This window comes from Mobula birostris, chromosome 2 (genome assembly GCF_030028105.1).
Source record: "Mobula birostris isolate sMobBir1 chromosome 2, sMobBir1.hap1, whole genome shotgun sequence".
NCBI classification, from domain to species: Eukaryota; Metazoa; Chordata; class Chondrichthyes; order Myliobatiformes; family Myliobatidae; genus Mobula; species Mobula birostris.
This window is the reverse complement of record NC_092371.1, coordinates 58,828,875-58,845,183: the sequence shown is the minus strand read 5'-3', so window position 1 is coordinate 58,845,183 and position 16,309 is coordinate 58,828,875. Positions and strand designations below refer to the sequence as shown.

Genomic DNA, 16,309 nt, shown 5'->3' with positions numbered 1-16,309 from the left:
ACAACCTACGCACATCCTCCCGTATACTTTAAAATCATCTCTAGATTACTTACAATACCTAATACAATGTAAATGCTATGTAAATAGTTGTTATATTGTATTGTTCAGGAAATAATGACAAGAAAAAAAGTCTGTACATGTTCAGTACAGACGCAACCATTGTAGCTCTTCTGGGAACGTGGATGCTGCCTCAGCATCAGCCAATGCCAATTCTCCCGTGATCTTTAAGTTCTTGAGAGTGCAGTGCTTTACATAGCTAGCCACCCGTCTCTTACTAGCCTTAAAGTCCTTCCTCTCGATCACAACACAAGTAGCGAACAAACGAGATGCGAGGCGAACAAAGCTCAAACAACGAGCGGGAGAGAGACTGAGGATCTGTGAAATGGCAGGAGGCTACAGCAGGGTATGCCTACACATCATTTCATTCGCGTGGATTCAGTGTAGTGCTCGGTGCGCGGCAAATTCAAGTTTTGCTTTTTGGAACTTTTTGGAATTTTTTTTTGGGAATATTTTCGATCCGCGGTTGGCTGAATCTGCGGATATGGAAGGCCGACTGTATTTTGAATGCTGGTTCTGGGTTTCAGTTCGGCATTCAACACTATTGTCCCACAGACTTTGATGAACAAACTCCTACTCCTCAATCTAAATACACCACACAGCAATTGGATGTTGGACATCCTAATCAGTCAGGATGCACAACCACTCCTTCCTCCCAATCATCCTCAACACAGGTGCCGCCCAGGGCCGTGTGCTGAGCCCACTGCTGTACACCCTACTCACACATGACTGCATGGCCAAGTGCCAAGCAGTCACATTGTCAAATTCGCCAATGGCTCGACAGTAGTGGGGCTCATCAGCAACAACAATGAGGTGGCCGTCAGACAGGAGGTGGAAGAGCGAGGATTGATGCCAGGCAGATAACCTCCTCCTCAATGTCATCAAGACAAAGGAGATGGTTATCAACTTCAGCAGAACTCGCACCACCCACGACCCACCTCACAACAGCAGCAGCACAGCAGTGGAAACTAGGAACAGTTTCAAACACTTGGGAATGCACATCTCACACAAACCCTCATTGTTCCAGAACATATCCAACACAATCAGGAAAGTTCTCCAATACCTTTACTTTCTGAGGAGGCTGCAGACAGCTGGTCTATGCACATCTACAAATACACAACAGGGAGCACCCCAACATTCTGCACCACTGCACTGTGTCAGACAGGAAGGCTAAAACCGCCCAATGGACCACTGGCACCAGCCTACCTACCAAAGACATATATACAGAAAGTTGTCAGAAAAGGACCAGTAACATCATGAAAGATCCCACCCACTCTGCTCACGGACTGTTTATCCCACTCCCAGAGGAGAGGCTACATGCCAGGACCACCAAACTCAAAAAAACCCAGTAACTTTCCCCAACCAGTCAAGCTGATCAACACCTCCCCCCCCCCCACCACGACTTTACCACTTCCTGATGGAGTCACCTTAGGTACAGGCATTTTTGTGCCTTGAGTCACTTTATGCATACTATTAATAAGCCATCTTATGTATTTACATTTATTGTGGTCTGTGTCTTATGCTGCATGGGACCTGGAATTTCCTTGACAGGAAATGACATTGAACAATCTTGAATGACACTCCGTGTAGAACTCGGACTCTGCTGCAACTCCTGAAGCTAATGCACATCAACAAGCCTTGAGTGCAGCTACTGTGATAGCAAATCTTGTCCCAGTAGTACCCATGAGGTAGTTAAAACTAAGAGTACTGTGCAGACGATTACAATTACAAATGAATACAAAATACTGGAAAAGGGAGTCTCAGACTTCTGGAATCCAATATTAAAAATATCACAAGTAACTGCAGGATTTCAGACAACTACATCTACTTTATGATAACAGTATATTGAAATGAAGGCTGAATTTATTGAAACTAAACAGGTGTTGTTTTTAATTACTCCCAATATAAATAACCCACCCAATCAATATACTATCAGTAGCATACAGAGCCCTTTACTAAACAAGTTTTTAGAAAGCTTGTATTTTCTACTTCTGTTGCAAAATATTGAAACTCTTCTACAGGTAACAGATGCTGAAGCTCCCATGAATCTGAGGAAACCTATGTTGGACTATAATGGGCCAATGGACATCCGGTCTACTCTAAAGCACAATGCAAAACAAAAAAAACAGAGCACGTTGCAGACAAGAACAGTCCCTGTTGGAAGAGTCAGAGAAGACACGGGATGTTGGACCAGTTTCTCCATGCCAACCAATGCAGCCACCCATTTACCCACATTAGGCCCACAGCATTGTATGCTTTGGCTGCTTAAGAGTTTGCCTGATTACTTAAATGGAGCATCTAAACAAGTTCTTAAATAGCTTGTCTAGATGCAAGTATCTGCCTCTATCATCAACACAGATGGCACAAAGAATTTGACCACTGTGAAAAAAGTCTTCCTCAGATCCCCTCTAAACCTCAAATGAAACCTCTGCCCTCGGCATTCCTGCCACAGTGCTCCTCAGGGGTCAGTACTTTTCACGTTGCTTGTCAATGCTTCAGAGAGTGGAATTGATGGCTTTTGGCAAAGTTTGCAGAATTACGAAGATAGGTGGAGGGGTAAGTTGTGCTGAGGAAAACAATGCGATTGCACAGGACGAGACAAGTGGGCAAAAGAGTGGCAGATGGAATACTGTGTTGGGAAATGCATGATAATGTATTTTGGTAAAAGGAACAATAGTGCAGACTATTATCTAAATGGGGAGAAAATTCAAACATCAGAGGTGCAAATGGACATAAGGCCAATTTATACTTGTGCATCAAATTGACGCCGTAGCCGCATACCCTACACCGTAGCCTGACACGCACCTCCCCAAAAATGTAACTACACGTTGCGGCGACACAGACCGCAACAACTGTGATTGGTCCGCTTGGTAGCATCGCATTTCCTCCTATGCTGCAACAGCTTCCCATTGGGTAACTGAAGGGCAGGGAAGGAACTCTGGCTGTAATGCTTTCTATAAAGCTTTACAGACCTCCAAAATTATGGAGAACCCTGTGCTTGGCGCCAGTTTGTAGCTGGCTGCTACAGCTTGCTGACTTCCACCTGAAGCTAAAACTCGAATGGTGATTGCCAGTCTCTGAGTATACTGTGCGCACACTGATGCGAAATAAATGGTGGGAAACGATGAACCAAATCGTCAAATCTACCGGCCGACATCCGAAAATATTTGAAATGCATTTCCTCATCCATGTCTCTCAGTGGCCGGACAAGCACAGAAAATTCACCCTCCTTCAGTTTCAGTCACCATTGTTTGAAGTTTGAGTTTCTTCGTGTTGAGTTTCAACACAAAGAAACTCAACACAGTGGTATAGAAACCCCACCACCAACTAGCGATTTGGCAGTGAACTGCAGAGCGACGCAGACACATCAACGCACGAGTATAAATGCTCACAATGGCGTAGCCCACTTGTGTAGGCTATGGCGTAAGTTAGTACACACAAGTATAAATCAGCCCTTGGGAGTCCTCATGCAAGACTCCCAGAAGGTCAATTCACAGGTTGAGCCTGCAGTAAGAAAAGCAAATGCAATGTTGAACTGTATTCCTTGGAGTTTAGAAGAATAAGGGGAGACCTCATAGAAACATTTTGAATGTTGAAAGGCATGGACAGAGTGGATGTGGCAAAGTTGTTTCCCATGATGGGGGAGTCTAGTACGAGAGGGCATGACTTAAGGATTGAAGGTCGCCCATTCAGAACAGAATTGCAAAGAAAATTTTTTAGTCAGAGGGTGGTGAATCTATGGAATTTGTTGCCACAGGCAGCAGTGGAGATGAAGTCATTGGGTGTACTTAAGGCAGAGATTGATAGGTATCTGAGTAGCCAGGGCATCAAAGCTTATGGTGAGAAGGCAGGGGAGTGGGACGAAATGGGAGAATGGATCAGCTCATGATAAAGTGATGGAACAGACTAGATGGGCCAAATGGCTGACTTCTGCTCCTTTGTCTTAGGGTCTTACTTCAAGCAGAATAGAATATAAAAACAAGGAGATCATGCTGAGCCTTTATAAGACACTAGTCAGGCCACACTAGGAGTATTGTCAACAGTTTTGGGCCCCTTATCTCAGAAAAGATGTGTTGTCATTGGAGAAAGTCTAGAGGATGTTCAGAAGGATGACTCTGGGAGTGAAGGGTTTAACATACGAGGAGTGTTTGGTAGCTTTGGGCCTGCTCTCGCTGTAATTCAGAAGAATACGTGGAGATCTCATTGAAACCTACCAAATGTCGAAAGGACTAGATAAGGTGGATGTTTCTTCTGGTGGGGGTATCCAGAACTAGAGGGCACAGCCTCAAAATTGAGGGACAACCATTTAGAAAAGAAGGAAGGACTAATTTTTTTTTTTGGCTAGAGAGTGGTGAACCTGTGGAATGCTCTCCCACAGACTATGGCAGAAACCAAGTTCGTGCAAATACTTAAAGCAGGTTGATAGATTCCTGATTGGTCAGGGCATCAAGGGGTATGATGAGAGGGCAGATGTATGGGGCTGAATGGGATCCAGAATCAGCCATGATGAAATGGTGAGCAGCCTCGATGGGCTGAACAGCCTAATTCTGCTCCTATGTCCTTTAGAAAGATTTTTACCACCAACCACCCCCTCCCCCCAAGTTTTTCGTATACCCATATCAAGTCACCAGTCAGCTTCTCCTGCTCCGGGGAAAACAAACCCCACCTATGCAACAGCTCCTTGTAAATGAAATACTCCAGTCCAGACAATGTACTGAGAACCTACTCTGCACCCACTCCGGCACAAGCAGCAGATTAATGGGCCAGACGTTCTGCTCCTGGGATTGTTCTGGAAGGAGGTAAAGGATGAGAGCTACTAAGATCACAACTGGAGGAACAGCACAGTTGTTCATTTGAAGAGTCTGTCCGTTTTAACTTAGTGCACAAACTTCTCTATTCAGTCACTGAGAGACTGAAGACAACAATGCAGCTGATACACTGAAATTAAAGAGTGCACATTGCTCAGTCCAGTCAAAGCCTTCACTTTCCTGAGGCACTAGAAATGTAATCATTTATTGGCATGTCTAAAACATCGCACTGCAAGGGCATTCAAGTTAAACATCAAAAATACTGACAAATCATTCTGTTATCTGTCACAAGGGCACTCATTTGATTCTTCCCAGCATGGTAGTGATTATAAAGCAATGTGCTATTCTGGTCTTTACTGTAAACGGCATGATACTTAGCATATTTAAATTAAAGATGATAATGGCACACAATACTGGCACCATGAAATGCCAGCTCTCAAAACAATGATATACAAAAGGTTATGGGAGAAAAGGGCCACTGTAACTCTTCACATTACTATTCTGTTGCTACAGAACACTACATTCCAATCAACTGCTAAGTGTACCTTCTCACGACCCAATCATCACGTCCAACGATTCATACTAAACATTTCATAGTAGTTCTCATTTAAAAAAAAAGTTCAACACTAAAACAATCAACAGGAACTTCTATTACATCTGTATATAACACCATTTGCCCAAATCCAGGGGCTAATAATCTCATTAGCATTAAAAATGCTGAAAATACAAAGCAAACCAAAGAACGGAACAGAAATATTAACCATTTCTTTTCTCTAAAGGGCGCTATCTACCCGGGTATTTCTAGCATTTTTTTGGATAATTTCAGATTTCCAGCGTCTGCAGTGCTTTGCTTTCACGACACATGAATTCCTATTTATAAACTATATGCTGACAAATACATAACATGCATTAACAGAATACACTATGAAATATCATGTGATTAAATAAAACATGCCACATATTAGCGCTAAAATATCGGTGAAATCGACATGGGCTTTTCTACTCGAAGTCCATCGCATAATCTTAAGTACAATATTGAGTGCATTTGAGCTAAATTATCCTAAGAGTATAAAATATCAATCAATTGAAGTTACAGGAGCTCCATTCGGTTTGCAATTAAGTAATGCGGCAGAGGGAAGGGAATGCATTCAATGCCAATCGTCCTTAATGGAATGGATAGTCAAATGGTAAGAGTTCCAGACATTCTGTGACATAACATCAAGACCACGCCAGAGATTAGTTTGGTTATCTCCGAAACCTGTTACGCCACACAGTGCAAAATTCATTTCTGACCGGGAACCACGTCTGCATTGCTATGGAATTCTTGGGAGTCTACAAAGCAGTCCAAACTAACTGAAGGGGAATGAGTCACTGCCAGAAAATAATACACTGCATATTACATTTCACCATAATGCAAGCCACGGAAAAAAAGGGAAAACAGATTGACTTTTTTTTTAAGTTGCTGTACGAATATCCAATAACAGCAAAAAAAAATCCAGTCCAGAACAAGGGCAAAAACACATATAGATTATTGATACTCATGTAAATACTGTACTACCCACTGGCATGATGCGCACAAAAATGCTTCCATGCATGTGTTTATATAAATTAATTAAAATTAAAACAAAAAAAAACAAGCACACTAACTTTAACCGGTCTTAAGAAATGGTAGGGAGAAATAAAAAGAGTGAATTAGAAATTCTTGTAAGGAGGGAGGGGAGAATTAGGAGACCCGTGTGCCCCGGAGGGTGACACACATGATAAACGTGCGCTGGATAAGCCTTGATTGCTCCATTTATTATTGTTCCAGGAGCCAGAGCCGAGCGCCCGCCCCCCATCGGGTCATGAACCCATTTCAGATGGCTCTGAATGGGGGAATGAAAATCTCAAACGCTCTTTAGTTACCATGCGGGCAGCCTCAGCCCACGTGCGGTCCTTCTTCTTCTTCTGCTGCTTGTCTTTCATTTTCTCCCTCCCTCCTCCTCTGCTGCTTCTTTGTTGCTCCTTGCAAAGGAAAAGATCCAGCAGAGAAGGCTGTGTCCGCGCCGCGCGTCGCGCTGCAAGCACTGGCGTTCCAAAGCCAAAGGCGGACTGCGGGCGAGCGGCGGTGCAATGGTCGGCTGCAACCGGGCGGACGCTGCTCACTCTGCGGATCCCGGGGCTCCTAGGCTACGCAAACGGCCATAATGAAAACAGGGCCAAAGGGCAACTGACGTCATTAGCCGCAGCAATTGTTGTTTTCTTCTTCACCTATTTTTTTTTTGCAACTGATACCCTGAAAAACCCTGCGCGTTCAAAACATGCGGCGTTGCGTCCTCTTGAGCAATTTATGTTTTTTTATCCCCTAATCTTATGCCTCTTACTAACCCCCGAGGGGATGGGTGATTGAAGGAGGAGGGGGCGCATGTTGGGGCGAAAAAAACGCTTTTTCTCTCGCGCGGCTGAATTATTGTTTAAAAGGAGCCGACAGTGCACCCTGGCGTTTGTAGTTCCGGAGGGAGGAGGCGCCCTTTGAGAAGGCGGCAACTCCTCAGCAGTGGACTACAACGTCCGTCAGTCTCCAGGAAGAGCGCGCATGCGAGTCCGCGAGTGGCTGCTTCAAAGGGCCGACTCTGCCGCCCCGGGGCGAAGAGTGGTATTGCAGTAACGGGACAGCCTGATGCCGGTGAAGTGGAATTGGATCTTCAGCGAAATTAAAGAAACGTGCGATCTATAAGCCCGTACCTATCCCAAAATAGTTTTATACGCATAGCTTTTACCATCCACTCCAAAATAAGCATACAAATTATTCCACGAATCCTCTAATTTTGGTCACTTTTTTTTAATAATCTCCCTGTGAAAGTTTTAATTAAACGAAGGAAGTGTTGAATTTAAATTAAAAAAAACAACAAAATAAAATAAAAGCAATAATCAAAATGTGTTAATAAATATAGTTTGAAAAATAATTATGAAAATCGTGGCCCCTAGATTCGCAAAACTGAGTGATACACAATATTCCTATTTCAATGTTCAGTGTTGCAATACCAATGTCTGTTTGCGATCTGTCTTATTAACATACAGCACCTTATTTCATTTGAACAAATTTAGAAACACTACTTTCAAGATCAAAGTATATCATTTACCAAGCCTATTTAACATGCGTTCTATCTAAATAAACAAAATTATTATTCTATTAATGGCGTGGATTTTTTTCTTAACTGAATTAGTTTGGGTTGAGAAAAAATAGCCATATTTAAAATCTTTATGGCCAAAGTATTGTGCTTACCAAAATGCTGAAAGTTTACAACCTGATAAAAAATACAACTTTGAGAGAGTCAAGTTATATGTTAAAATTATATGGAAATTGTAAGTTAAATACAGGTTGGAAATATTAGAAAATGGTTTAAAAGTATCCAATAACTTGTGCAAAGTTGCCTTTTTGTTGATCTTTCTACCCTATTGTCAGTGGCAGATTTAAGAAGAGCTTAAAACTTTTTAGATAAAACTGTAAATCACGTCGATCTGTAAATTCAGACTGTTCTTTTATTTTGCAAGATGCTCTACATAAAGAACAAAAATCAAACTAAAGAAATATATTTTGGATTAAAACCAAGAATACTGGAAACCCTCAACCAAAACATGAAGCAACGTGGGTCCTAATGCTGTTGAATCTTTCCTCATATCTGCAATAATAGTCTTACTTTGTATATCTATTCAGAATATCTGTTCATTTGCAAAAATGCAATTATCATCTATAAACGTTTCTTGATTACAGTACGTTAACATCCTTGGCTTAATAGACGTAATCCTCATGAATGACAGCTTTCTTCTTTACATAATGGTCCTGCTTAATTATACCTTTCAGCCTCTGGTGCAACTCAAACTGTAGTGAAATGGCTCTCATTACCCTAGTCTCCGCTCTATTTCTCTGTCACCTCCATTCCTTTGAATACTTCAAGCTGTTCCACCCTCTTTCTCTCCTGAAAATCCTAGTTCTTCATTGCCTCAACAAGAAACCAGAGTTTCTCAGTGATGTACCCTCAATTCCTTCCTCCCTCAGCCACTGTGCTGAGTGACAGCTCAACCCCAGTGATTTCAACCTTCATCTCAAATTCATTTTGTGTTCACAGAAATCCAGGCCTCCTATAACCTCTTCCTTCATCCAAGTTCTTAATCATTTTCATTATGTTGACCTTGCCTTGTCACTTGGCCTCTCTATTTTTTTTGTTATTTAAGATGAATTGAGGAAATGAGTGAACAGTGTAGCTAATCACTGCAGGATTTGCCACCCACAAGTTTATTGGATAAAGTGGATGAAGCAATGGGGTTCCTGTAATTTGTACAGGACTCTTTCTAAGCAAGTTTATGAGGAAGTAGCTACTACTGAATGAGCTGTCCCAGACAAATCCCTTCACCAGAGGTGTTACCCCTCCCTGGACACCCCATACACCCATGGAGACTGAAGGTACAGAAGACGTTATGGTCATCCACTGCAACCAAGGATGACCCCAGTTTGTGACGCTTGTTCGTACCACTGGACCCAAACTTCTGAGGTTGAGAGAGTGGAACTGCCCCAGTGCAACAGCTTTTCCACTTTAAAAACTCTCCCACACAGGTTTCCTGTCATCATCGGACACGATGGACAACCACCATTTGCTGCCGCATCTCATAATGGGGCATGAATCAGAAAAGATAAGAAAAAAGCTAGGTTGGGAGCATCCAGAGATGAAATCATGTCAGTGGAGGCAAGTTTTGTACACTGGTAAGAAAAAGGCTGAATCATTCAATGCCAATGATTAAAACACAGCAGAAATTGCATGCAGCAGCACCAGCATGAAACTTGAGTTCCTTTCACCTTGCGAACATTAGTCAATGGTGATCATGTGCTTTCTTTCTTTTCCAATATTTTTATTAATTTACATATAAGAATACAGAGCACAGGAAAAAAATATATCAATACATTATACTAAATCACGTATAAAGACTCCTTACCCTATATTCATACAGGTTAATTAATTCGTAGCATTGAAATATAGCAATTTTATTATATTAAAAAAATCTAACCCACTACCAAGACCGAAGCTGATTAGTAAAGAAAAGAAGGAAAAAAAATTATTTGTCATCATCTGTGCTTTAACAACAAATCAAAGGTTTTGAAAATAATTCAGAAAATGTCCCCACAATGTTTGTAAGTTTTGACGAGATTCAGAGATTGAGCATCAACTCTTCTCTAAATTTAAACATGACATCACATCACATAACCATTGGGTGTGAATAGGAAGGGCTGCATCTTTCCATTTAAGCAAGAGTGTCCTTCTGGCCATAAGAGAAATAAAAGCCAAAAATGTACAAATCAGATGACGCCAAAGTAATATCCTTTCCTCCAACAATACCAAATAAAGCAGTCAAAGGATTAGGCTTAAAACTTACTTTAAAAAGTACCGAGAAAGTTTGAAATACTTCTTTCCAATATTTTCCAAGACTCGGGCATGTCCAAAACATATGAAAGAGTGAAGCTTCTCCATTATTACACTATCACAATACGGAGATATATCTAAATAAAAATGAGACAACTTATCCTTGGTCATATGGGCCCTGTGGACCACTTTAAATTGAAGGAGAGAGTGGCGGGCACATAACGATGAAGTGTTAACCAATTTAAAAATTTGATTCCAAGGTTCCTCAGAAATTGAAGTCTGTAAATCTTATTCCCAAAGATATTTAATTTTATCTAAAGGAACATTTCTCATTCCCTGCAACATATTATAAATATTAGATATAGATCCATTAAAAAAAGGTTTCAAATTAAAAATTACATCTAGTAGATTCTTATCAGGACTTTTAGGAAATGTACTTATTTGAGACCGTAAAAAAGCTCTTATTTGTAGGTATCGAAAAAAATGAGTTTTGGGTAAACTATATTTAGTTTACAGTTGTTCAAACGAAAAGAGACTTTCCTCTACAAGCAAGTCCTGAAAACATTTAATGCCTAATCTATCCCATTCTTTAAAAGCCACATCAATCATAGAGGGTTTAAAAAAAGTTAGAAAACATGGGACTTGAAAGAGAAAATCTCAATAAGCCAAAGTATTTTCGGAATTGTATCCAAATTCTCATAGTGAGTTTAACTACCAGATTATTAGTTAATTTACTCAGAGATAAAGGGAGTGAGGAGCAAAGAAGAGAAAACTTAAGGTACCAATTGTTTTTCTTCAAGAAACCCATTTACGTAAGTGTGACAATTCACGCCATTTTAATCAATGAAGAGAATCGCATTTCCACTCCTCGTTTCTGGCCAAAGCTAGAGGGGTTTCAATCCTTATAGATAATAAAGTTCCCTTTGTTCAACATAAAGTAATTTCTGATACTAATGGGTGTTTTGTTATAGTATCAGGGAAACTAAACAACAAATTAATGGTACTTGCCAATGTGTATGCTCTGAATATAGATGACCCAGGTTTTTTTGAGTGCTTTTTTTTCTCCTTTTTGCCAGATCTAAGTCTGTACTCATTGGTGATAGGTGGAGACTTTAATTGTTGCTTTAATTATTGTTTTGCATCGTTCATCTTCTAAACCAATGATACCAAATAAGTCAGCTGCGTTTATTAAATCTTTCTTAATGAAATGTGGTGTTGTTGATGCTTGGTGTTTTTTTCATCCAGTAGACAAGGAATATTCGTTTTTCTCTCATGTCCATCATACATATTCCAGGATTGATTTTTTTTTTATTGATAGCCAAATGATTCCATTAGTTCAATCCTGTGAATATAAAGAGATTGCTGTTTCAGATCACGCTCCTGTGTTTCTATCTTTAAATCTTCCTGGTCTTCTTCAAACAAATAGATTTTGGCAATTTAATCTAACTTTGTTATCTGATAAAGATTTTTTAAAGTTTATAGAGAGACAAATTACTTTTTTTTTTGAAGAGAATACGTTAGAGGAGACTTCTAGTCTTATCAGATGGGATGCCTTTAAGGCGTATATTAGAGGACAAATTATTTCTTATACTGCAAGTATTAAGAAAAAAGCTAATAAAGAGACAAGTGATATAGCTAATCAGCTGAAACAGTTAGACCAAGAGTATGCCTTTGCTCCAGAACCTGCCTTATATAAAAGACATGTTGAAACTAAAACTAAATATGATCTTCTTTTAACCTATCCAATTGAAACCCAACTCCTAAAAGATAAAAGTCAATTTTATATTCATGGAGATAAAACAGGTAAATTATTGGCTGATCAAATTAAAACCTTTATAGCTAAACAGCAGATTAAGGAAATATATAAAGCTAATGGTGATAGGACAACTGATTATTTAGAAATAAATGATACTTCTAGAGAATTTTACTCTAAACTCTATAGTTCTGAATCTTCTAAAGATAACACTGTAATGAACAATTTTTTAGATCAGCTAAACATTCCTACAATTTCTGCTGACAACAGAAAGTTGTTGGAACAACTATTTCCTTTGAGGAAATTGTTGAGGCTGTGCGCTCATTACGTTTGAGGAAAGCTCCAGGTCCAGATGGATTTTCTGGAGAATTTTACAAGGCCTTTTCCTCACTGCTTATACCTCATTTATGTTCAGTTTTTTCGGATTCATTTAAGTCAGGCAGACTCCCTCAATCTTTGTATGAGGCTTCCATTTTGTTTATTCTTAAAAAGAATAAGGATCCAACTGAATGTTCTTCTTATGGACCAATTTCTTTACTTAATGCTGATACTAAGATCCTATCTAAAGTTTTGGCCCATAGGATTGAAAATATTTTACCATCTGTCATTTCTGATAACCAAAATGGATTTATTAAAAATCGATATTCTCACTTTAATATTCATCAGTTATTAAATGTTATTTATTCTCCCTCTAACATGATATTGGAATGTGTGGTATCCCTGGACGCTGAGAAAGCTTTCAACAGGGTTGAATGGAATTATTTATTCAAAACTTTAGAAAAATTCAATTTTAGACCCGTTTTCATTCAATGGATTAAATTACTTTATTTAGCTCCTTCCGTTAGGGTTATCACTAATTCTGATAATTCCAAACCATTTAAACTTCAACGTGGCACTAGACAAGGCTGTCCGTTGAGCCCTTTGCTTTTCGATCTGGCCTTAGAACCCTTAGCCATTGCCTTTCGAGAATCTAATGATATCACCTGTATTTTAAGGAAAGACACTATTCGTAAAGCCTTGCTGTATGCTGATGATATGCTGCTATTTATTTCTAATGTTGAGACTTCATTACCCCATGTGGTTTCTTTACTCTACACTTTTAACCAGTTCTCAGGTTATAAATTAAACCTACATAAAAGTGAACTTTTCCCTTCGAACAATTTGATACCAACAAATTCTAACCTTCCTTTTAAAATTGTAAGAAACCAATTTACCTACTTAGGTGTAACAATCACTAAAAACTATAAGTGTCTATTAAAGAAAATTTTCTTACCCTATCGAATCACGTAAAAAGGATACTATTAAATTGGTCGCCACTTTCGTTATCGCTGACTGGTCGAATTAACTCTATCAAAGTGAATATATTACCTAAATTTATATATCTTTTTCAGGCATTGCTGATTTTTATTCCTAAATCTTCTTTTGATTCTCTTGACTCTATTATATCTTCTTATATATGGAAGAATAAGCGTTCTACAGAGTAGATTGAATAAAATTCATCTTCAGAAAGATAAAAAGAATGGAGGATTAGCCTGACCAAACTTTAGACTTTACTATTGGGTAGTTAATATAAGAAATCTTACATTATGGTTATATTACATAAATCAAGATGATTGCCCAATGTGGGTTTCTTTAGAAGCTAACTCTGTTAATAAATTTTCTATCATGTGCTTTAAAATCAGAATTCAAAAGTGTGCTGGAGACAGGATAAAGAATTGAAAAAAATATCTTATTCTGAGGGATTATTCTGATTATTTAGGAAAAATAAAATGGACAATTACATACTGGCAAATAATGATGCATGCAGTTAAGATAACTTCTTAAGATAGTGTTTACCTTGGTCAGCATGGACAAGTTGGGTCATAGGCCCTGCTTCTATGCTATTTAACTCTTTGACTCTATGACTCGAATAGCCATTCAGATTGATATGAGTAAAAAAACAAAATAAGAGGTTTCCTACCCTAAACAGAAAACGGTGAATAGTCAACACAGGTTTCAAAACATACAACTTCATTTACCATCCTCATAGTACACGAGACCACCCACTGGATGGGGACAGCCATGGATGTTGCATCCCAACAGTCTATGCGATATGCAAGCCAGAACACAAGCCAAGGCAGTATAATATAGAGGGTAAGCTGCTGCCCATGTAGCAGGCTCCCCCTTTCCATCCAGTTAATGAATCCAAAGGAACAGCAGAGACCAATACAGTTTGGCACCAGTGGCATGGCAGGAGTTGCCAGTCACTATTAAACTCAATGTAGATCTGCCTTAGGGACTCCGGCTCTGGATTTTTTCTCGGGTTTACCCCAAAGTCTTTCCCTTGAATGGGTGCAGCCCCAGGGCAGTGGAGGTTTGAGATCAGGATATTCCTTCTCCTAGAAGAACTGCCAACCGTGGCTGGTGAGCATCATCCCCCTGAAGTGACTGGTTTTAAGGTGCCAGTATCCTGCCTTTGCCCCTTCTCCTGTTGGAAGAAATAGTTCTGCCGGGCTTAGTAGCTAAGCCACATGTGTAGGCCAGGAGCTGGCCTTGGTTGTCAGAGGCTATTTGAGGTGCACAACATTGGGAACATTCAATAGGTAGTTGGAGCTTTTCCCCATTACCACCCCTGGCTATAAGAACCTTAAGGAACCCTAATAGTATAGTGTAAAGGGACATTCTGAATCTTTAGACAAGATTAATGCTGCAGGTGTAAATTGTTTAGATTTTCATAAGAATGAGATGCTATATAATAAGTTAATGAATTTAAGAAAGTGCAGGGTCAGAGGAGACCCATGAGAGTATAACAATGCATGTATACCTAAGGCTCAAGTTCAAACAGAGTTGATAGAATTGAGGTATATTACTATCATAGAGTTTTGCAGCCACACAACATGGAAACAAGGCATTCAGCCCATCAAATTCATGCCAACGAGTGGTCACCCATCTGTAACTAATCCCACCTTTCCAGCACTTGGCCCATAGACTTCTGTACCCAGCCAATAAGCAAATAGTCAAGCCGACACGACAATGATACAATGACACAATGAGACAATTCATTGACCTTGACCAGATATACATACATTTTGTAGCATCGCCTCATATATTTTGGGCTTGGTTCTTTCTACTAACCTTGACAAGTGCCCCCCATGGTACTTTACCTTGTGCTTCCTGGTCCTCTGTGAGTAGAAAACTTTTGTCCTCATCTTCACCTCTTCGGCCAAGTCTTCGTCGGGAAATCTGGAAGCTCACTCTTGTTTGGCCATGGCTTCCATTTGTAGGGTAACTCTGAATCAATGTAGGCTGATCACAAAGTTAGCCTTCACTTTGATGCTACAAAGCAAAGGAGAGCATTTTCATGCAGCTGGTTGTAGACTTTGTGATTTTGTGTCCATCTTGTACCAAAATGAATGGGTTCAGTTTAGCTTCATGTTGAGAGCCAAGTACTAGCTTTCCAGTGCTGTTCTATTTAAAGCATTACACCTCAGAAAAAAAACCTTCCCATGCTGGAAAATCCAATAATCTTCAGTCTTCTCTTAAATATAATTCTTCTGATATTATGGATTTGGTTTGTTTTTGGATCCTGTCCGCTATGCCTTTGGCATTAATTTTTGATAACCAGAAATTTATGCTATGTTCAACTTTAAAATGTGAGTACTATCTCCATTCATTTCTGCGCTCTTGTTTAAACAATGTAGATCAACATCATCTTCGCTTTATCAAATGTTGCTCTTTCTGACTGTGCAGGTTTCACATTGAACCCAGTGGGAGCCCAATGTCTATTTCAGCTCTGTCTTTCAATGTTTGTTTGCCTTTTTGGAGTGTATGTGTTGTAATTTTTGTTCTTCATCTGTGTGTCATTTTACAGGTGGAATTCCAGGGTGGTGTCAAGGTCCTGGCTGTTAGTGAGCAGCTGAGGAAAATTTGGAATGGTGGATGAACACTCAGGGGCTACGGTGCCAATTGGTAACAATAATATCAGAAGAGGTCCAGCTTTAGATTTTAAGGAAAACAATCAAGAGATTAAGAAGCAGACATCAAGTACTAAAATTTCTGGGTTACCCCCAGTGAGACAAACCAGTGGGCTTAGAAATTAGTGGATTCATGGATTTAAGGAGCTCAGAAGCAGCCCATTGGCCATGGCAACCAACATGCCTATATAAGCTAATTCATTTGTTTCTGGTTTGACCCATATTCCTCTAAACTTTTCCTATCCATGTACCCATCCAAATGTTTTCTCAAACATAGTAATTCTACCTGCTTCTACCATCTCCTCTGGTAGCTCATTCTAGATACCCTTTGTGAGAAAATTT

General features: G+C 39.7%; 1 protein-coding gene across 2 annotated transcripts in view; it reads right to left on the bottom strand.

Moving 5' to 3' along the window:
• The window catches only part of LOC140186943 (polycomb group protein ASXL1-like), a 117,005-nt gene extending 109,960 nt beyond the window's left edge, over positions 1-7,045 (bottom strand). For both annotated transcript variants that reach the window (XM_072241767.1, XM_072241786.1), the window contains exon 1: positions 6,771-7,045. Coding sequence is in view for 1 of the 2 variants with exons in the window: in XM_072241786.1 (XP_072097887.1) it covers positions 6,771-6,830 (60 nt within the window). In the remaining variant the exon portion in view is untranslated. The remainder of the gene's footprint in view (positions 1-6,770) is intronic.
• Between the last annotated feature and the right edge of the window lie 9,264 nt (positions 7,046-16,309).